The 23396-nt window shown below is 41.0% G+C and overlaps 2 protein-coding genes across 7 annotated transcripts in view; both read right to left on the minus strand.

Annotated features, from left to right (window-relative positions):
* Positions 1-442: 442 nt before the first annotated feature.
* Positions 443-13014, minus strand: PDCD2 (programmed cell death 2). The gene is made up of 6 exons (XM_045009140.1): positions 12713-13014; positions 12148-12390; positions 10505-10666; positions 8514-8629; positions 5548-5664; positions 443-3155 (listed from the first exon to the last, which is right to left on the minus strand). The coding sequence occupies exons 1-6, from the start codon at positions 12996-12998 to the stop codon at positions 2994-2996; spliced, it is 1086 nt and encodes a 361-aa protein (XP_044865075.1). The 5' UTR covers positions 12999-13014; the 3' UTR covers positions 443-2993.
* A 2456-nt stretch (positions 13015-15470) lies between these two features.
* Positions 15471-23396, minus strand: part of GNPAT (glyceronephosphate O-acyltransferase) — a 42681-nt gene continuing 34755 nt past the window's right edge. For all 6 annotated transcript variants that reach the window (XM_045010902.1, XM_045010899.1, XM_045010898.1 and 3 more), the window contains exons 12-16: positions 20641-20781; positions 18056-18155; positions 17856-17949; positions 16270-16331; positions 15471-16004 (exon numbers count right to left, since the gene is read on the minus strand). In XM_045010902.1, the coding sequence (XP_044866837.1) occupies positions 15961-16004; positions 16270-16331; positions 17856-17949; positions 18056-18155; positions 20641-20781 (441 nt within the window). In that variant the 3' untranslated portion in view covers positions 15471-15960. The remainder of the gene's footprint in view (positions 16005-16269; positions 16332-17855; positions 17950-18055; positions 18156-20640; positions 20782-23396) is intronic.

Consider the following 23396-nt stretch of genomic DNA (forward strand, 5'->3'; position numbering starts at 1 on the left):
GATGGTGATAACCCTTCCCATCAAGCTTTCTGGGTGACTTCAAAGGTTTAAAGATAAAATAGACAGGACACAAGAATGACAGGCCTGGCTGAATTCATGTTTGCTTAACTTAATTAAGGGCCAACTTTTTAAACTAGATAACTCTGAAACTGCTGTTTCCACATAGGACCAGACAAAAGGAACAAAATTGTGAAGCTGCAGTTCTCTCGCCCAGAATATTGTTGTTTCAAAAACAACCATCTAAACTTAAGGTTAGCCATGTCTCTTTCACTCCTCCCTTCCTCCTCAAAGTTTTGTATACTATCTTTAGTAAGATTTAAGTAATTTTAATTTTCACATATTTTGAGAATGGTGGACAACCAACCACTACCTTTTATTAAAAAAATTTGTTAGGGCATATCACTAAACAAAACCCCAATTTTAACTGCACATTTTAAAATGCGTTTCAGTGGCGCTATAGACTTCATTATTGATGTCTGGACCTGTAATTCTCAACTGCTACATCTCCTTCAGTGGATGCTGTAGTGTAGACAGAACTTGAGTGGTTTGAGCTGCATCCTTTGGGAACTACAGGGCTAAGAATAGCAGACAAAGCCACAATCAGGTAAACTTGAATGGTTTTCACTTAAAGGGAATGCCAGAACACTTGGTTAATGTTTTGACCTGACTAATGCAAGGGCTAGAGGCTTCAGGGATGCTACAACTTCTTTAGCAGCAGTTTCCTGAATCCTCTGTGTGGCTAATAATTTACTTCTGCAGAGGAACTGCATGATAGAATCTGAAAAAGATTTGGGGGGTGGTGGATAATCAGCTGAGCATGAGCTCCCACTGCAATGTTGTGGCCAAAAGAGCTAAAGTGATCCTGGGAGGCATAAAAAGGATTGAGTAAGACTAGAGAGGTTATTTTACCTTTGACTGCTGCTGGAATACAGTGTTTAATTCTGGTGCAATTCAAGAAGGATGTTGACAAATTGGAGAGGGTTCAGAAAAGAGTCCTGATAATTATTAAAGGATTAGAAAACATGCCTTTTAGTGATAAACAAAGAGCTCAAGGGGTGATTTGATTACAGGTTATTAAATATTTGGTGCTCAGGTAGGTACTTACAAGGGGCTCTTCAATCTAGCTAAGAAAGGTATAACATGGTCCAATGGTGGGCATTTGAAGCTAGCCAACTTCAGCCTGGAGATACGGTTTACATTTTTAATGGTGAATAATTTACCCTGGGTTGTGGTGGATTCTTCTTCACTGCCCATTTTTAAAACAAGACAGGATAGGAAAGATCTGATATGGTCTGCAGGAGGTCAGACTCACTGGATGATCACAGTGGTCCCAGCTGGCCTTGGAATCTCTAAACATTGTTTGTGAAACTTGCCTCGTAGATGTCAGTCTGTGAGCTTTGGTAGGATTGCCCAGAACTTGAAATTTCTAAACACCAGTATGTTGTAAAGTAACTGACCAAATATCTTACCCTGTTCAATCTGGTGTCTAGAAAAAGTTTGTATAGCATAAAACACTCCATGTATATTATCATAAAATTAGTCTCAACTTGAAGAGGATATAAAAGTACAATCCCCTATGGCATGGATCAAGCTCGTCTAAATAAAGCTGGGGGGAGGATAGGCTTGTGCACAAGACAGGAGTAGATATGAAACTATCAGATACCTTGGGTATATGGGTGCTGTTTCCAAGGGGACACCTCTTGCTATGAGCCAAGGTACTGCAGAGGGGAAGTTGTTCTGAGATAATACACCAGAACTAACATATTCCAGATGTGGTAGAGTTGAGATTCAGTTTAATTAACCAATTAAACACACATGTGAATGGGAGAACTATTTTTGCCTCAGAATAACATTGATGCAAATGTAGTTTCTCTTAAGACATTGGAGAAACATTTGCATCACACCATTAAGCGCTCGCTCTATTTCTAGATTTGTTTTGAGAGAGAGAATCTTTTTAAAGCCCCTGTAACAGGTGGGGTAATTTTTCAATTTACTTTGACAGCAAATTCAATAATTAAGCTACCACTGCTGCAGAGCATCTTCACAGCAATGGAATATTTCTGCTCTCTGGATTTGGTGTAAAAATAGGCAGCTAGAGGAATTTAACTGCCAATGCTAAAACACTATAGAGCTGGAAGCCAAATTAAGTTAGAGTTCTATCACTTAAATATTTTTGAAAAAAACTGTAAAACATACTATAGAAGCATGTCATTTAATTTATAGTGTAAGTAAGAGCCCCAATGTTATGCACAAAGTGTAACCTTTGGGCAGGGACTAAGTTTCCCTCATACAATAGAGTCAGATTGCCACACCACTGTTCAACCAGCTGGACTCTAGCCCCTGCAGCAGTAACTGCAAAACATCACTGTTTCTGGGCCTCATTTCTCACTCCATAGGCAATTATATAAAGTAAATGCACACTGTCAAACAAACACTGAGTGATAAAGTACATTAACTAAGCTGGCACTTTACCAAGTAAAACATGCAGTACATGATTGGGTTTCAGATACAATCACTCTGCTTATCTCTATTGTCTCAGCATTTTCTTAACATCACTGACTTAAAGGAAACAATGTCTGAACAAGCCTAAAATTGACTATAAAAGACAATTTACTGGCTCTAGGAGCACTAGAAGTGTTTGAGTGAAACTAAAGATTGCTTTTTAAAAAATGCTGAGGAAAAAAATGAAATTTTCAACCATCAGCTTTTACTTCATCTTGGATAGTGAAACCAAACAATGGGTAGGAACCTTAAATGCTCAGGCTCATATGTACTGGTGACATGCACAAAAAATTTCAACCAGGTCTGTTTAAATTATAGTTAAGTCATTAAATTACAATGTACACATTAAAGGTGATACAACTCTGGGCTAGTTCCTCAGTATGAAATAATAGTTCTTTACCTTTTTTCCTTCTTGCAATGTGTAACACTTCAGTACATGTGTATAAACTCAATTCATTTCTTTACAGAAACTAAAAATAAATGTGTAGTAGTTAAGTAGAGTCTGCAGTTATGTCCTGCTTCCAGATGAACTCCTCCATATATCCATTTGCTTGGTTACAGTTTTCAGCACAGGTGTAGACTACCAGTGTTCCCCAGTCAATACTTTCTCCTAGGCTATCAACCTTCAGGTGGTTCAGGAGTTGTGGCATAACCTTAGGAACACAAGACATGATTTGTAAGACAGGTCAAGAACATGGCTCTTGCTGTTTTGTTTTGCAGTGGGAGAAAAGATATGGTGGTTGATGCACGGTTTGAAATGTGTAAAGGCCAGTAAAAGTATAAATGAATTTTAAATCACAATTTCTTTGTTTGCTAACCCACGCAGTTCTTTTGGGCTACTTGTTATCTTTTGTTTCACAAGGCCTCCACTACTACATGTCAACACACACCTCTCAGGGATGGTCTAGATATACTTAATTCTTTAATCCTGACTGAGCAGGAGGTGGGTGGCTGGAAGGATGACCTCTTAAACTCTCTTCCATCCCTACATTTCTGTGACTAATAGATTTCCCATCTTTGAATGATCTCTAGTGCAAGAGTTCCACCTTTTAGTCTGAGGATGGAAAACCATAATCAAGCTATTACAGCTATGCAAGGAGGCATAATTAACTAGAACATCCATTAATTTTATAAGTAGAGCAGATCAGTTTCCAAAGATTATTTTGTTGGAAAATGCTGATTCAATAATCAAAACATTCAACTGCAATGTTCTGATTTGGTCAAAACTTTTGCTGGAAGTCAGGCAGGGTATTGTGGGAAACCTGGGCTCCTAAGCACCTCACCAGGCAGGCTGGAGCTGAGACTGGATTTTTTTTTTTGAGTTTGGAAGGGATTTAAACTAAACCAAATAAAGCCACTCTCATACCAAAATAAGCATGTCCACATAGGGAGTTATACATGTACAGTAGTTTCTGCTTGTAAGCAACCCCTCTATTGCCAGCAAAAATTTGCTATTATCCAGCAGATGTTGATAAACAAAAGGAAGGTTTGGGAGGCAGGCAAGGAAGTGCTGGGACATGCCTTCTCTGGCTGCAAACCTTCCTCAGGAAAGGGAGGCTGCAGCCCAAACGTCAGGGCCTTCAGACTCATGGAGCTGAATAGTATCTCTCCCTGGGCCCTCTACCTATTTCCTTATGCACAGCCCAAAGAGGGCAGTGAGAGGGACCATGCAGCTCCAGAATGCAGGCTGCAAACTCTTCCCACACCCCCTTATCTCCCTGTGTATGTGAAGGCAGATATGCCAGGCTGCAGGCCCAGAAGGCAACACTAGGACAGGCTAGCACCAGCCACAGGTAGGCTTGAGGGACTGCCAAAGAAGGCCTGTCCCAGCTGCAGGCTCACAAAGCTGCCTGCAGGTGGGGGCCTTCCTACAAAAAAAAAAAAACATAAATAAATAAATAAAAAATTGCAAACAAGCAGCATGCCATTGGCTAATAACAATTTCATTAACATTGATACTAATGGAAAAGGATTGATTCCCAGCAACATGTTGCCACTCACCAGAAGCTGCTAATATCAGGATTGCTTTTAAGTGGAATCTACTATATAATTATACCAATTTAAGTGGTAAAACTTTCCTGTGTAGACAAGTCCTAAGGTCCTGTAGCAAGGCACAGTATAGTATAGACAGAATTAATGTAATGACGTGAGCTGGTGAAATGAAAGGACTTTCCACTTCCATCCTGCAGCCAAGCATTCACTTAGTAAACATTCTGAAGAAATCATAAGTGACACTGTTTTAAATGGAATGTCAAGCTTCTTATCTTGTACATGAAAGATTTTGATAAAAAAAACAGTTAATGTTATTCACTGAATGTGTATTTCAGTACCAGGAAAGAAGTTGTTTTTCATTCCAGCATTCCCTCACATTTGGGTTCTACCACTGCAAACAGGAACCATATTCCCACCACACTGAATCTGCATTTAGAGGCACCACTTGGTAGTAACTGACAAGAGATTTTCCCCAACAGGTGACTGGGCACATTAGCTACAATGAAACTTAACACCAGATTCCTCTTTCCCTCAGTTTGTTTTCTCTACTGTCAGCAATGTGGCAGAACACTCCCTCACACAAACGTTCCCCTCTGGCACAAGGAAGACTGGAGGAGCATGAGCTGTTTGAACTTCATGGTGAAGGCATCCGTAACTGAAAGTCTGGCAGTCCACATTAGAACATTTTTCTCTTTAAACAATGCAGTAGTATCAGAAACAATTCTGAAAGAGTCCCCCCCTTCACCTATTACTTTTTTCCATAGAATTCCACATTTAGAAGACATTCATGAGACCCTCAACTGGATAGAAAAAGTGTACTATTTTGTTGGCTACAAACAGATCAGGAGGGAAAAAAGTGCTATTTACTGTGTGATAAAAATCTCATAAGGAGTGTTACACTAGTAATTGAGGCTTCTACACTTTAGCACAGCTATCCTGTGAATTCAAATATAACTCCTTTCTCTGTAGCCATCGGCTAACACCACTATTTCAGACTTAATAGGTTTTTAATTATACACCAAAAATATCATATCCTTGGACCAACTCACGTACTTGGAATTCAAACATCCTTTGGGCACCACATGAACAATTTGGGATATCTTTCATCTGAGGAATGTTTTCACCTGAGATCCATATGGGACCTTCTCCTCCTCGACAGTATCTGAGAATCTGAAATTGAATAGAAGTGTTAAGTAACTGACAGTCTTTTCAGTTGTATAATTAATAACCAATCACAGAGAGCTACGTTTAAATAGACATTGATCAAGGTTGTTTTTCCTCCCACTAAAACTTGTTAGCAAAGTCCATTGTAACTGGGTATAGGTTTTCTTAAACAAACAAAAAAGTCTCATATGATTTGACTGCTTGAGGAAACAAAATGCCAGAATTTCCCCAAGCCATCTAGCATTGGTCCAGCAACGAACAGTCATACTTTGCATTTCCATAACAGAATCTCAAAGCCCTATAACAATTTTAGACTCAAAGCTTCTGTTTGGGAGTAGGGAAAGTAGACTGATTCATCCAAGATAAAGGAAATCTGTAGCAGGTACCAGAGCAGAACCCAGGTCTCTCAATTCACAGTTCTGTCTCTTTAACAAGACCCCCCCCTCCATCCCCCAGTACACTCATGCTTGAGTGATCATGATGCAGTTTCACCTTGCAACTTGGACACTGGTTAGAAGGAAAAAAGAAAAACAGGAAGGGAACGTGCAGGGGATGGGGAAAAAGAGATGATGCTACTCTACTTGCTTTCTCCCCTTCCACAGAAGGGCAGCAGATCCCCCTCTCCCTGTAGCTCCCAGCTCCACTCAACCCTCCCACCTTAGCTAAATTTCTACTTACCTTGGGTAAGTAGATTTTTCCAAGCCCTAGATGAGTTTCTTAATTTGTCAATGTCATAAACAAACAGATCAGGGTTAAGGTCTCTTTTCCCTGGAAAGGGTTAACAAGCTCAGTAACCTGAGAAACACCTGACCAGAGGACCAATCAAGGGACAGGGGAATTTCAAATCTCTGTGGAGGGAAGCCTTTGTCTGTGTTCCCTGTTTTGCTCAGAGAACTCTTTTTGGATCTAAGAGAGGACAGTCATGTCTCCAAGTTCTCCTGGAGTAGTTTCTACTAATTAATAGTGAGTATTAATTAGAAATCAAATCATAAGACTAATTTGCCTTTCTATATTTGCAATTGTGTGTTTGCTAAAGGAAATGCTTTATTCCTGTTTGCTAATATTGCTTTTACTGAGAAAGGGGGAGGGGGAATTCTCTCCAGAGATTGATAAGGTTATACCCTATGAGTGTCCAGCTTGGGCTCATAGAGATTCTGTATTTTCTTTTTATTCTTTAATAAATTCTTTCTTTTCTTTGGACTTGGTTAATTCCTTCTCTTGTGGAAATTCAGGGAAAGGGGAGGGGGGAAGAGACAGTCCTCCTGGGTTTGATTCAAGCAGTTTGAATCAGGTATCTCTTTCCAGGACTAGGGAAGGAGAGGGGGGAAGTGAGTCCCTCTTTGTGTTGAGTCAAGGATTTGACTCGGTGTATATCTCTCCGGAGCAGGCTGGAGAGAAGGAAGAGGGGGAGGAGGGGAACTGGCTGTTTCTCTCTCTCTCTGGTGAGATTCAAGGGGTTTGAATCTGGGTTCCCCAGGGGAAGCTTGGGGGACAGGCAATGTGTCAGACACTTTAACCTGACTGGTGGCAGCGAAGGAGACCTACCCTAGGATTTTAGGGTGGGGGAATACATGCTGGTCCTCAACTTGAAACCCCCCAGTTTCAAGTGAGGGTAAGACCATGACAGTCAAACTTTAACAAAGCTGGCTGACACCTTGCGATAATATCAGGTAGGTCTTGTATCTGGGGACTTTTATTCTATGTTGGTCAGCATGTGGACTGGATGATCTAGTGAAACTTCTCTCCATCTTTGACCTCAGCTATTTAAGATATTTGTGCCAAAGAGGCACACTTGATAGAAACACTATCAGGATGCTATGTAAGCATCAAGGCTGCAATATATGCTCCAAAAATAAAGCAGGCATCTGTTACCCAAAATTGGGTCAGCTAGTAAGCTTAGGGAGGACTAATGACCCACCAGAGTTTGGCAGAAAGCAGCACCTTTATTGTATTGATAGCTCAAAAGAAGGGGTTGAGGGAGGGTGTCACACACATGCTCACGCTCCCAGGACAGGCATGGCACTGGAGATGTCAGGATCCTTCAAGGTAAGTGTCCCACAGCACAGTGATGGATGGTGCGATGAAGGTAAGTCTTCCCGAGGCACGATGGAATGCAATGCAGCGAACCACTGGCCAGGCGGTCCCAGCGAAGGGCCTCCATGGGAGGTACAAGCTTGTGAGTGCACTCCTGAGCACATGGCTCATTCCCCTTTTAAGGACCTACTCCTCATGGCCTGCGACTAGAGATGACTTGGCTGCGTCTGGTTGGTCACACTATCTCAGCCAGTGTCCATGCACTGGGTGTGTGAGTGCTGCTTAATTAGAGTCCCAGACATCTTGTCTATCTAGTACAGGGGTAGGTGGCACTCACACTGCCCGGGTCCTGACCACCAGTCTGGGGGGCTCTGCATTTTAATTTAATTTTAAATGAAGCTTCTTAGACATTTTTAAAACCTTATTTACTTTACAGACAACTATAGTTTAGTTATATATTATAGACTTATAGAAAGAGACCTTCTAAAAACATTAAAATGTATTACTGGCATGCGGAACCTTACATTAGAGTGACTAAATGAAAACATGGCACACCACTTCTGAAAGGTTGCCAACCCCTGATCTAGGAGCTCTTCTGATCTTCCAGCTGTTTAGGCAGCCCATTCATCCCACAAGCATTCCAGGAGGGAAGTGTGGGGGAAAGCCACTTCACAGGTATTAAAGGGGGTGGGGGGCGAAGTGTAACAGACCTTTTGAGCATACAGGTTATACATAGCATACAGATCACTGCTGCTTCTACAACAGCATCCACCTTTTGACTATTAGGTGATTAGTATTTTAAAAGATACTTTTCTTTTTACCTGTTCTGGCTCTGCAGCTATTCGATTTTTAAACTTTTGGAAAATCTTGTCTTCTCGAGTCTCATGTTTTGCCATTGCCTCCAATACCTCCTCATCCAGTGACTCAAAACCATCACCTAAAGGGAAAAAAGGCAACACAGGGTAACATAGTATGGCTAAAGTTAAAGTTTACAAAATAATATTTGTGTCTCTACCGTCATCTAAAATCAGTTCAAGCATCTAATGTTCAGGAAAGGAAACTGCAACATCAGAGACAAGCTTCAGCCTGTTTGGAGAGCTAACGGATTTAGCCAGTTGTGTGACCCATTAGTTCTGTACTATTTTAAGCATACATTTAAATATTAGAGAGAAGTATGCAAGGAAGACAGGCAGAATTCATCTGGGAAAGTATGTCTGAAACATGGAGCACAAAACTGCTGTACTTTCTGAATTTGACACTAAAAAAGACCAATGAAGTATGCACATGTGGGAGTCAGTAAATTTACAACTTCAAAAATTTAACAATTGAAAAGACCTGTGTTTGCATCCCTTATACAATGCTCATCACTCATGCTCAGTGTGGTTGTACCATTCTGTATCTTTAATACACCCCACCCACAAAGTTTTAGACAATGTTAAATTACAAGTTTAAAAATGGGCAGCATTTTGTCTCATCACAAACTTCAAACCACACTATATCTGAATTCAAGTCCAGTTATGTGGATATAGTTTCACATGATTCACTCACCCTTCATGTAAAAGCTCTAGGATTTCCCATGTTTCATTCAGAGTTAAGGATACTCCTGGGGGAATTCTGCACCAACAAATTAAAAATTCTGCACTATGTTTTAAAATTGCAAATTTTATTTGCTAAAATAACACTATATAATCACACCAGTTTCAATTATTTTAGAAATATATTTCAAAATACTTGTCAGCAAGTATGTAACAATACAGACAACTTCCCCCACCCGAGTAGAGAGTTAAAAAAACCCTATGACAACACAGTTCCTGTTTTTCTGCCTCCTAACCCCCAGAGCCCAGCCACAAGGTGCCCCCCGAGTCCAGATACTTGCACTACCTCCTCCCCTAGAGCCCAGCCACAGCCCCCACCCTCAGCCCAGACACTTGCACCCCCTAAGCCCCAGAGCCTAGTTGCGGGGTGCCCTCCAGCCCAGACACACCCCCTACCCTCTCAGAGCCCAGGGATCTAGAGGGAGAAACAGCCTGATCCTGGGCTTGTGTGGAGTTTCCTACATGCTGCCTCCTTCCTTTAACGCATGCGGGGAACTGTAGCTGCCCAGAACCCTCTAGCTTTGTCCCCTTCTCCCCCACACCACAGTGTCTTCTATTTCTGAGCTGGCCTCTGCTGGATCCAGCACCCCTAGTAGTGGCCAGCAGCTCTACAGCCCACTTCGGGGGGGGGGGGGGGGGGGAGAAGAGAAGAGGAAATTCTGTGCAGAACATTGATTTCTGCACAAACACTGCATTGTGCAGTGGTGCAAATTTCCCCCAGGAGTATATGGAGAGTTTGCAAACCCATTTTCAAAACAGGTTTAAGCTTTCTTCTAGCACAGGCCAGATTTTAGGTACAGCCGGGTAAGCATTTTAAAAGCTACTAACTACAAGTTGTCTCCAAAAGTAAACCTAGAGACTAAGAGAAGTCTTCAAGAAATTCCCCTACGAAACCAGAACACTGGCACAGTGCTATGAATCTAGTCACTAGTTACCTCATTACCATGCTTTCAATAAAATTTAAAAATAGTAATTTAAATGAATCATATATACTTCACACATCATAAATGACATGCACATAGTGATGAACTATAGTTAACAGAAGCAGTAGCTACAATGGTTTTTTTCCATTTTCTTCAATGATGATTTGTAGACTAATCCTTTGTAATATGTAGTTTATAGTTAACACTTGATTTAGAATCACTGAATATTTCAATTTGTGAAGCAACACACAATGCATGTAGAAAACTCTCTCAGAAGCCCGTTTTATTTCTTACTTGCACCGCCTGCAGCCGCCAATTCGTCATGTTTCTCCAAGTTCTTTTGTGTATCTGCATCTGTTTGACTGTCACCAGGAGTTTCCATTTCCTCAGGTTCTATTACAATTTCATACTCTGGAAAAAGGAACTTGTGATCTGGAATTGCAGTGTCCAGTTGAGCTGCAACACACAAGAGAACTACTGTTTTTATCATTTCACTGCTTAATGCTATATTTCATGTTCTCTCTCGCTTAAAACTTGCACTGTCAAGGTTGCCACGGCAAATATGATTATTTATATAGTGGTAGTGTCTTGAGGCTCCAATCAGGATTGAGGCCCCAAAGTGCTAGGCACTGCACAAATGAGTAAAACAAGAACAGTCCCCCCCGAATGAAATCACTGATCAGGAGTAATGACAAGATGCAATAGGCAGATGAACAGACAAGTTGGGGGTATGATGGCCTGGAACACAAAACAGAGAGTCAACACAGACATGTTGGCCTAAGTAAGTAGTTCTTAGTGGTCAAAGTATGAAAACATTCTCTCACTTCACAGTGACTTGTTCTAGTAGTTTATTTTTTAACAGATCAGGTATCTGGGCTAAGAGAACAGAAGTGGATTTATTAAAACCAGATAACACATTGCAGAGATCTTTAAAATTAAAAGCCTTCTTTCTGACTGGTGTACTCACGTGAATCAAGCACACAGCACCTAATAATTCTCCACTAAATGCCTATTTGTTGCAAGTAGGAAACAGGAAAAAAATGTAGGCATGCCACTGTGTGCACCAGAGCCCACATAACTGTAAGAGGACCACAGTATCTGATGAGAAGATGAAAGAACATTTTCAATAAAAATGATATGAAATATATAAGAAATCCACTCTCTGCAGCATTCAGTTCTTGTGTCACTTTACCTGCCAACACGAACTTGTGAGAAAAGCATACAAGTAGGGGTAGAGTATAAAAGAAAATGTACCAAGTGCACCAATACCTGCTAGCATATTTTCTGTCTACTAACCTTGACTGTATCCCTTTAAGAATCAACTTGTATAGACATGATTCATTAAATACACTTAGACCCTTACCATTTTATATGAGGTAAGTTCACCTAATGACTCTCTCATCTCCTTACATTAACAATCACTTCCCAACAATAAGTTCCTTCTGCAGTCCCATTTTGGACTGCAGAAGGAACTTATTCATGGTTAAAACACAAGGGTTATGTTGAAGCCACAGACACCCCATCATCATTGAATTTGTCCTATAAATAGAATCAAAACTTAGTTTTCTCTTTATACTAAAACAATACAGCCTTTGATTTTTCCTAATTCTTTACAGAGTTTTATGGCATAATAAAGATGTGGACATGCTTGTCTAGTCAATTTAGAAGGCAATACAGATTAGTGTTATTTCTCCTGTGCAATGTACTGTCTCTAGCAAAAGGAACAAGAATAATGGTTGAGTCTTCCCTTGCTAGAGTATTAAGAACGTAAGTAACTCTTGTTGGACTTGCATCATACTTTTGTTCCATACTGCACTACATTTTAAGAAGTTCTCTTTAAAATACAAAAGGCGAAAAAAGAAAACAAGCAGCAGCAGCATTGCTTTGTCTTCCAGACAGAATCTCCCCAGGTTCATTTTAAATTCCACTTAACTCACCTGACTGCGCACAAGACAGTTTGTGTCCCAATTTCCAATCTACAGTCTGATGATCTTTACTACAGTAATGGGCCCTGTGACATTTGGAACATGCCTTTGGCCCTAAACAGCCACAGACTCTGCACAGTTGAGCTCCACATTGAAGCTGGAGGCTCACAGGGGGATGCCCTTCAGGAGGGGGCGCTTCAGGTGGTGGATCATAGGAATAGGTGTCATTCTTCCTCGGAAGCTGGTTCCTAAAAACTTGAAAGAAATACAGGAGTGAAGGGACCAAACGCCGTTTGTGCAATGAGCAACAGCATAGGGCAGTTCACAAAAGCCCCCGAGTGATGGTTTGGATTATTATTTTCTGCACGGTGGTGGCGCCTAGGGAACCTACCCAGGGGCCAGGGCCCCCGTGTTAGGCGCTGTACAAAGGCATCACAGACCTTGCCCCAAAAAGTTTACACGTCACGGGTTGAGGGGGGAGGAATCACCTGTGGAGTGAGCGGACGGGGCTATGGGGCGGGGCAGGGCCCCCGGCAGGTGCCGGGCGGGGGGTCTCAGCCCGGGGCGGGTCTCTCACCTCGCAGCGGCCCCTGGGCCCCGGGCCGGTAGCAGGCGGGCCCGCGGCAGCAGAACACGAAGAGGCCGCGGTGGAAGGCGTCGGGGCGGCCGGGGAGCGGCGCGTAGAGCTGCAGCAGGAAGGCGCAGGGCCGCCCGCACCGCCCGCAGCGCAGCTCAGCGGGGCCCGGCAGCCCGGACTCGCCCAGCCACGCCGGCCGCCCCCCCACCTTGCTGGGGAACTGGGCGCTGCGCAGGCGCCACGGGGCCGCCTCCTCCGCGAACCCCAGCTCCACGCGCGACCCCATGCGCGCGGCGGCACAGCACGCGTGCACCGGAAGTGCGCGCCGCCAAAAGTTGTCCGACCGTCTCCCAAACCGGAAGTGCGCGTTGCTGAAACGCGTCCCACCGGCTCCCATACCGGAAGTGAGGATGCGAAACGCGTCCGATCGGCTCCCATACCGGAAGTGCGCGCTGTTGCAATTAGCACGAGCCCCTGTCAAGCGCCGGAAGCGCGTTCGCCAGGCTCGAGGGAAGCTCGTGTTGTTTCTTTGCTCCAGTGTCAGACTCGACCGCGGAGCCGCCTCTCCCCATCGCCGGGGCCCTGCCCTTAATCCCGCCCCTGGAAACCATCATCACAGCCAGCTGTGCCCCAGGAAGGGGGAGGGGGTGTTGCTGTTGGCCCCAGACCCAGCTCCTGGCAGGGGAGGGCTGATTTGAGGGGCCTCAAAGAAAAAGGTTTAGAAGCCCTGACCCTGTACTGTAGTAACTTCCATGTACACATCCTACACCATTTACCCATGTTACCTGCCTCATACGTGGGTGTTTATGCAATTAGTTTTACATGTACCATGCTCTTCATTAAAAAAAAAAACCCTCAAATTACAAGCTCTGCTCCTCCAGTGACAAAGTTAACTCGTGGGTAGCAGTCAGCTGATACACAACACCTGTAGCAGAGAACATTTTAGATACAGAGATATATTAAAAAACTCACTACACACAAAAATTAAACACTCAAAAGTTAGGAGATGCCAGAATTAAGGTGGCTAGTGCCTTCCCCCCACTAATTTGAGTGTGCAGCATTAATGTTCAGGGGTAGGGGTGGGTGGGGGTAATTTCCTAGGGTTTTTGAAAAAAAATATTTGATCAGTCAATCATCATATTGACACCTGGAATGGTCATCAGCTAGGTTAGAACCCACTGAGCTAAAGGAGTGTTGTCATCCTCTCCGTGAACCAGTCCTAGAGAGGGATGAGACACTTTAGCAGTGAGTTGCACAGATGTTTACTGACAGCTGAAGAATGGTGAGACCCAGGATCTTGGTTACATTCCAGGCTTTTTGTCCCAATCTACTCCCCTACTCCTAGTCCACCTCTTGTCCCCTCTGAATTCAAATAAGGCGCCTTCCTCCTTTACACTGCCAGGCCCAGTAAAGAGAGGAAATCTCTATCCTTTGGTTCTGTGTCTAGGCACCAGAACGGAATGTGGTCCTGAGCAGCTCAGAACTAAAACTGCAGGGAAAGTTCGGATTAGCTCTGGCTGGAGCATGCTCAGAATGTTTAGGGAATGTAGCTAAGAAACTGTAGCAAGTCTGTACTGAGCACGTATGAACAGATTTTTTTTTCCATAAGCTTAAAACTAAGCTGAATTTAGTCAGATTTTCATGGGACAGCAAGACACATCCCTGATACAAACACCACCTTAACAGGTGGTGGTGGTGATACCAGAATACACATCTATTTATACAGTATACACACAGATCACACGGTAGTTGAGAAGAGCAGTAACACTGACAAAATGCATTTATAAAGCCTCATTCACAAAGAAACAAGGCATTGCACAATAAGTACTGATACCAATATTTTAACAATTGAAAACAGCGCAAACTGCTTTAAAATCAGTTTTAAATGCTAAGGCAGATTTTGTGCAGAAGCTAAATACTTGGTAGTCCCAGCTGCACATAAAAATAAATATGTCAAGGTTTCCTCCCCCACTTTGAACTTTAGAGTACAAATGTGGGGACCTGCATGAACACTTCTAAGCTTAATTACTAGCTTAGATCTGGTAACGCTGCCACCAGCCAGAAATCAATGTCTGGCACACTTTCTGTCCCCCCAAAACCTTCCCTGGGAAACACAGATCCAAACCCCTTGGATCTTAAAACAAGGAGAAATTAACCATCCCCCCTCACCAATCCCTGGTGAGTTCAGACCCAATCCCCTTGGATCTTAAAACAAGGAAAAATCAATCAGGTTCTTAAAAAAAGAAAGCTTTTAATTAAAGGAAGAAAAGGTAAAAATTATCTCTGTAAAATCAGGGTGGAAAATGCTTTACAGGGTACTTAGATTCATATAGCCCAGAGGAAACTCCCTCTAGCCTCAGGTTCAAAGTTACAGCAAACAGAGGTAAAAATCCTTCCAGCAAAAAGAAACATTTACAGGTTGAGAAAACAAAAATAAGACTAACACGCCTTGCCTGGCTAGTTAGTTACAAGTTTGAAACATGAGAGACTGATTTAGAAAGATTTGGAGAGCCTGGATTGATGTCCCATCCCTCTCAGTCCTGAGAGCGAACGAACCCAAAAACAAAGAACACAAACAAAGAACTCCCTGCACCAAGATTTGAAAGTATCTTGTCCCCCTATTGGTCCTCCGGTCAGGTGTCAGCCAAGTTTACTGAGCTTCTTAACCCTTTACAGGTAAAAGAGACATTAACCCTTAACTATCTGTTAATGACAAAATACCAAAGTTATAAAACAAGTGATAAAGATCGAAGCAGCATTTTGGCAGTTACAGGACATTTATTCTATGAAAGAAGAGCACAATGGCCATATCATAGATACAACAACCAGCAACATTTTTGTCTAAATATTATGTTTAATGTTAAGTCTTTAGTTATCAATTACAGTTTCACATTGATGAAATAACCTATTTGAAACAAAACATTTCCTTGTAACAAAAACTAAAAAAGTATTTAAAGTAGATGTTTCTGTGCATTTTTTCCTTAAATATGTATCCAAAAAGATGTTTAAATTTAGTTTAAAAAGGAACACAGTAAGCATCAGTACTGACAAAGTTCAGTACTGGTAATGAAAAAATTCCAATTGAACAACCTTTGCCCACCATCTAGTATAATACATAGGAAAATTCCCAAATGGAAAAGGCAAGATGTATATTTCTGTACCTAGCCATACTTCAGTTGAGTACTTGTCAGTGTTCTTTGCGGATTATAGTGCACACAGTCAAGTAATTCAAAGCCTTTTGATTAATATTAAAGTCTTGCAGTCACAAGTTTCCTTATGGGTATCCGAGAATCTAAGGATGAAAGAGAAGCACATACATTGATTAGAAGGCTATGTCCAATGCCAAGCTGGAGTTAATCATGCAAACAAGAACATTTTAAAAACAGTTTATTTTTCATTCAGATCTCACATTAGTATTTTTACTGCATATATTGTACTGCGATACCAGACATAATGCGACTTTCAATGGGAATTAGGTATCTAACTGTTCTTTGTGACTTTGAAAGTCTCCCCATAAATACATGTTTAACTAGTATACCAATAAGAAATACACTTACCTAACATTTCGGCTGTTTTATTGAATTCCTCTTTGTTTACAGTGTAAGTAAATCCATTGGTCCTAGATAAGGGGGGGCAGGGAGAGAAACAGTAAAAAGGCTGTTATTTTAGGATGGGAAAATGAATATTTAAAAAAAGGATAATACTTCAAATTATCTGGAGCAAATAATATTTTCATTATTCTTCCTCCATCAATTTTACCCACATAATCAGCTCTGAAAGGTCTGCTGACACATCACAGATGCTCTTTGAAAAAGCCATACTACAGAGGGATAAGTATGCTTCTAGAACATATTTTTTCTCCATATTTTTTATATGAGTTTTAACTACCCATCTGAAATGGAGTTAGATCTTGAGCTAGTGTAAATCATCATAGCACCATTGACTTCCATGGAGCTACACCAGTTTACCTCAGCTGAGGATGTGCCTCTTAAAAGTTTATTTTTGTAACATCACAGCTAGGTGCGGTAGAAAGGCTGATACCACAATAGCAACAGTACCTTGCACTGATTTATTCAAAGTGCTCTACTAGTCTTAACTAATTCATCCTCACAACACCCCAGTGATGTGGGAAAGCATCCCTATTTTACACTAGCGTTCCAACCACCAGAAGTAGTCTGTTGGCAGTCTTGATTGAAATCTGAGTGTTTGAGCTCAAAGGTCACCCAGTCAAAGAACTAAGATAGCACACAACTAAGACCGCAGAACAAAGACCGATTACTCACAATAAATTGGATGCGTCATTTGGTCAACTGTGACTAGTATGCAAGTTTGTAAAAATGTGTCTATTAACAGATTATTCATAAAAGGGAAAAGGGCAAAATTTGCCAGGTACTCTGCTCACTGCAAACTGTTTGCCCTACTAACTAATACCACAGGAAGATCCATAATATATTTGGAATTTATAAAATGAACACATTTATGTGTATACATACACTATTTTTTATAGCATTAGCTGGTTTCATATTTTATCAGTTAACTCTAGTATTTATTCACAATTAGAAATGTTAGACAGTGTAGCTTAAATTCATTTAACTTGCAATGCTAAAGCAAAAGTCAACACTATGGTACAGTCAGAATGAGCCGTTTAGTACATTGCCTGTAACAGTCATTTGTGTCTCCATTTTAATAAAAAGGAGATTAAAAAAAAACTAGCTATTTTAAAGTGTCTTACAAACAATCTACGCAAACAGAGCAGAATCCTGTTTATCCAAAGGTCTTGGGGGAAAACACCTCAAACCTCAAGATAAAAAAAGAAATGGGGTCAAAAGATTTAGAAGCCAGCTAGTGAACTTTGTAAATGCTGTATTTCAGATCCCATAATCCTAATATAGAATTCAACCGTTAAGATATCAGATGAAAGAGTCCGATGGTGCTGTATGTGAATTATGATATACTAACGGAAGTATCTCCAAAGTATAACCACTCATTGCAATTGATAATTATGCTAGATCTCATCCTCGGATCTAATCAGATTCATAATGACAACACATTGTCTGCATTTACCTTCCAACTTTTGTGTTGAGACCCCAGCAAAATTCTTTTACTAATATTCTTGTAAATCCGAGGGCCTCATATTACTTACGTTTTCATCTTCTTCACTACATCTAGGCGCACAAAAGCTGCCAAGGCATTTTTCTGCAAGTCAGAAGACAAAACTTCATAACACTGAGTGCTTCCTACAGAGAAAGCATAGGGGCCAATTAAAAGTCCATTAATTACTCATCAAACTATTACACACATAAGGTATCACAGCACCAACACCACCACACAAAGCAAACATACCAGACTGAAGAAGCTGAAAAGCAAAGTTACGGATTCCAAGTATAAACTGCTTCTCGGTAAAGGCCTCTTTTGTTTCTTTTGAAAGATATCTGCTGATTATCTAAAAAAATAAAATTTAAAAAAGTGTTTGAGCTTTTCCTCTTATTCTGTAACTTGAATTGGTCTTTAATTACAAACACATATTTTTAAAGAAATAACATATCCTCCTAATAATCAATTTGGAAGATATATTTTTAGCAAGCTGACAAATATAACATTATGCAAAGCATTAGAAAATTTTAATATTGTTTGGGTAATCATAACAAGAATCTTAGTATTTAAAACAAGACTGAATAATAAATCATATTAGAAACTGGTTTATGGTCCTTGTCTTTGAAAAAGTTGCCTCACTGTCAAAAGTGACATTCCTTTTCAGCAACTTCCATTTCACAGATGGGGAAAGTGAGATACAGAAGTGAAGTAACCTGTCCTAGGTCAACAGTGAGTCAGTGGAAGAGCCATCAATAGACCAACAAGCATGTGGACAAGGGGGATCCAGTGGATATAGTGTATTTAGATTTTCAGAAAGCCTTTGACAAGGAACCTCACCAAAGGCTCTTAAGCAAAGTAAGCAGTCATGGGAAAAGAGGGAAGGTCCTCTCATGGATTGGTAACTGGTTAAAAGATAGGAAAACAAAGGGTAGGAATAAATGGTCGGTTTTCAGAATGGAGAGAGGTAAACAGCGGTGACCCCCAGGGGTCTGTACTGGGCTCAGTCCTATTTAACATTCATAAATGATCTGGAAAAAGGGGTAAATAGTGAGATGGCAAAATTTGCAGAGGATACAAAACTACTCAAGATAGTTAAGTCCCAGGCAGACTGCAAAGAGCTACAAAAGCATCAAACTGGGTGACTTGTTGATAAATGCAAAGTAATGCACATTGGAAAACATAATCCCAACTATACATATAAAATGATGGGGTTTAAATTAGCTGTTTCTACTCAAGAAAGAGATCTTGGAGTCATTGTGGATAGTTCTCTGAAAACATCCACTCAATGTGTAGCGGCAGTCAAAAAAGCAAATAGAATGTTGGGAATCAATAAGAAAGGGATACATAAGACAGAAAATATCATATTGCCTCTCTATAAATCCCCGATACGCTCAGATCTTGAATACTGTGTGCAGATGTGGTGGCCCCATCTCAAAAAAGATATATTGGAGTTGGAAAAGGTTCAGAAAAGGGCAACAAAAATGATTAGGCATATGGAACGGCTGCCGTATGAGGAGAGATTAATAAGACTGGGACTTTTCAGCTTGAAAAAGAGATGACTAAGAGGGGATATAATAGAGGTCTATAAAATCATGACTGGGGTGGAGAAAGTAAATAAGAAAGTGTTATTTACTCCTCCTCCTAACATAAGAACTAGGAGCCACCAAATGAAATTAATAGGCAGCAGGTTTAAAACAAACAAAAGGAAGTATTTTTTCACAAAATGCACAGGCAACCTGTGGAACTCCTTACCAGAAGATGTTGTGAAGGCCAAGACTATAACAGGGTTAAAAAAGAACTAGGTAAATTCATGGAGGATAGATTCATCAATGGCGTCCTGAGCCTCTGTTTGTCAGAAGCTGGGAATAGGTGACAGGGGATGGATCAGTTGATGATTACCTGTTCTATTCATTCCCTCTGGGGCACCTGGCATTAGCCACTGTCAGAAGACAGGATACTAGCCTAGATCGACCTTTGATCTGACCCAATATAACCATTTTTATGTTCTTCTGACCCTAGCCACTATGATCTAGCCAATAACTGACACGGTTTCAGTGGTGGGAATTTGCTATCCTCTTCTAGCATATTTATTTTATTTAAGAAGTGTAAAGAATTCATTTAGTTTTGGTAGGCTTCATGGGTGGGGAGTAGAATTAAAATAGACATTGACAGGTCAAAGAATTCCCATGCAGGCTTTGGCCAAACATACAACCAACTTCTGCAGTTTGCATACTATCCACTTACATATGCTAAAGAAGTCCTCCTTCTAAGGACTGACAATTAGCCCATTAACAACAGATTCCCTGAGAAGTGAACTTTATAAATCCAGAGGGAATAATTTGCAAGGGAGGGGGCTAGAGCTAAGGGAACCAGGCAGCCTACCCTTCTCCTCTTTTGGCTGAAAACTTACTCATTTATTTTTGACTTGGGCACTATTTGTGCTGGGACCTAAACAGGACAAGGTGTTTGTTACTCTGGATTGCTCTTCTTAAATAAACTGAACTTCACAGGGCCAGAACACCAACCCTCACATGCAGCTTCACTTATATAAGATACCACAGCTCCAACTAGCCTGTCACAAGAACCTTAGCACTACCACATAAGAAGTTAATTACCCTGTATTTTTTTTTTAAATCTGTGTCACGAGAGGGAACCAATCTCTTCACATCGTTAGATAAAACTTACTACTGCTATGTATCTTCTCCCTTCCACTCCTACCCATGCTAACACTTAGTGTTTCTACCATAGAAGAACCATGACTCGCCATTCCCCATAGAACTTATGAGTGGGAGGACAGGAGAGAGTAGATGCGAACTTTGTGAAGAATTGTGTACCTGGTAACCTTCCATAAAAGGCCTGAACAGAGCTGCCAAAAAAACTGCTACAGAATTTCCTCTCTCTGTAACTAAGATTTCCTGGGGAGTCACTTGAATTACATCACATTTTGTAAGCAGAAAACATCCTTCTTCAAAGTCCTGTGGGGCAAAGCAAAAACAGTGTTACTGGTACTTTTCCCAACTAGGACAACTGCAGCTAAGTCTCCTCATGAAAATAAAGCATACAGCTACCATCAGGCTGCCACTGAAGTTTCTGAAAGAAGTTTTCTAGACAATCTCAGGTATACCAAGAATCAATTTCTAAACAGGTATGGAGTTCATATTTTCACCAAGTTTATATTCTCAAACTGGGAGGCCTCATAATATAATGGCCTCTCTATCTGCACAGGAAGGCATCTGGGACCTTGTCTTGTCTACGAAAGAAGTTGGCATTACATTAGCCTACATCACTTAATCTGGGACTTTGCCCCAGTATGATGGGTGTTAGCTGGTCGTGGTCAACCCTAGGCACTCCGCTAGCAACAATGACAACCATCTAACATAAAACATGTTAAAAGCTCTCTAAAAGTAGAGACCATGCCATGGTTGAAGTGGAGTTAGTTATAAGGTCAAACAAAACTTCTTTTCCTACTTAAGATAAGGGGGAGATTTTCAAAGACATAAATAACATTTAAGCACCTAATTCCTATTGAAAGTCGCACTGTTAAACAATAATAGAATACAATTTAAGTATTATTGGATGTTTTCTACATTTTCAAATATATCGATTTCAATTACAACACGACTACAAAGTGAACAGTGCTCACTATATATGTATTACAAATATCTGCACTGTAAAAAACCAAGAGAAATAGTATTTTTCAATTCCCCCATTACAAGTACTGTAGTACAATCTCTCTATTATGAAAGTTGAACTTACAAATGTAGAATTATGTAAAAACAATAACTCCATTCAAAAATAAAACAAAGTCCTACTTCAGCCAATCACTCAGTCAAACAAGTTTGGTTACAATTGGCAGGAGATAATGCTGCCCGCTTCTTGTTTACAGTTTCACCTGAAAGTGAGAACAGGTGTTCACACGGCACTGTTGCAGCCAGCCGTTGCAAGATATTTATGTGCCAGATGCGCTAAAGTTTCATATGTCCCTTCATGCTTCCATTCCAGAGGACGTACGTCCATGCTGGTGATGTGTTCTGCCCAGTAACAATCCAAAGCAGTGCGGACTGACGCATGTTCATTTTCATCATCTGAGTCAGATACCACCAGCAGAAGGCTGATTTTTCTTTTTTGGTGTTTCGGGTTCTGTAGTTTCCGCATTGGAGTGTTGCTCTTTTAAGACTTCTGAAAGCATGTTCCACACCTCGTCCCTCTCAGATTTTGGATGGCACTTCAGATTCTTAAAACCTTGGGTCGAGGGCTGTAGCTATTTTTAGAAATCTCACATTGGTACCCTCTTTGTATTTTGTCAAATCTGCTGTGAAAGTGTTCTTAAAACGAACATGTCCTGGGTCATCATCTGAGACTGCTATAACATGAAATATATGGCAGAATGTGGGTAAAGCAGAACAGGAAACATACAATTCTCCCCCAAGGAGTTCAGTCACAAATTAAATCAATGCATTTTTTTTTAAACAAGCATCATCAGCATGGAAGTATGTCCTCTGGAATGGTGGCCGAAGCATGAAGGGGCATGGGAATGTTTAGCATATCTGGAACGTAAATACCTTGCAATACCGGCTACAAAAGTGCCATGCAAACACCTGTTCTCACTTACAGGCGACACTGTAAATAAGAAGCAGGCAGCAGTATCTCCCGTCAATGTAAACAAATTTGTTTGTCTTAGCGATTGTCTGAACAAGGAGGACTGAGTGGACTTGTATGCTCTAAAGCAGGGATCCGCAACCTTTGGAACACAGCCCGTCAGAGAAATCCACTGGCGGGCCTGGACGGTTTGGTTACCTGAAGCATCCGCAGGTTCGGCCGATCGCAGCTTCCACTGGCCGTGGTTCGCTGTTCCAGGCCAATGGGGGCTGAGGGAATTGGCGTGGGCCGAGGGATGTGCTAGCTGCTGCTGCTCTAAGGTTTTATATTGTTTTGTTTTTGAGTGCAGTTATGTAACAAAAGAAAAATCTACATTTGTAAGTTACACTTTCACGATAAAGAGATTGCACTACAGTACTTGTATGAGGTGAGTTGAAAAATACTACACCTCTACCCCGATATAACACGAATTCGAATATAACGCGGTAAAGCAGTGCTCCGGGGGGGGACGGGGACCGCGTGCTCCAGCAGATAAAAGCAAGTTCAAAATAACACTGTTTCATCTATAACGCGGTAAGATTTTTTTTGGCTCCCGAGGACAGCATTATATCGGGGTACAGGTGTATTTGTAATAATATAAAATGAGCACTGTATTCTGTACTGTAATAGAAATCAATATATTTGAAAATGTAGAAAAACATCCAAAAATATTTAATAAATGTCAACTGGTATTCTATTGTTTAACAGTGTGATTAATTGCGATTAATTTTTTTGAGTTAATCACGAGAGTTAACTGATTAATTCACAACACAAATTCTGAGTTCTCCAATATATACAAATTTTAGGATTTCTTTCACTGTATTAACAGAATCTTTAGAAATTTAAGACTCTCTCTCTCTTTTCTGTGTCAAAATATAGTCACATTTCTAGGGGACTTACAATGTAGTTAGGAATTAAACTTTCTGAAGACTTTTGAAGTGAGAACATCTCA

The sequence above is a fragment of the Mauremys mutica genome, chromosome 3, assembly GCF_020497125.1.
Source record: "Mauremys mutica isolate MM-2020 ecotype Southern chromosome 3, ASM2049712v1, whole genome shotgun sequence".
In the NCBI taxonomy this organism is placed as follows: domain Eukaryota; kingdom Metazoa; phylum Chordata; order Testudines; family Geoemydidae; genus Mauremys; species Mauremys mutica.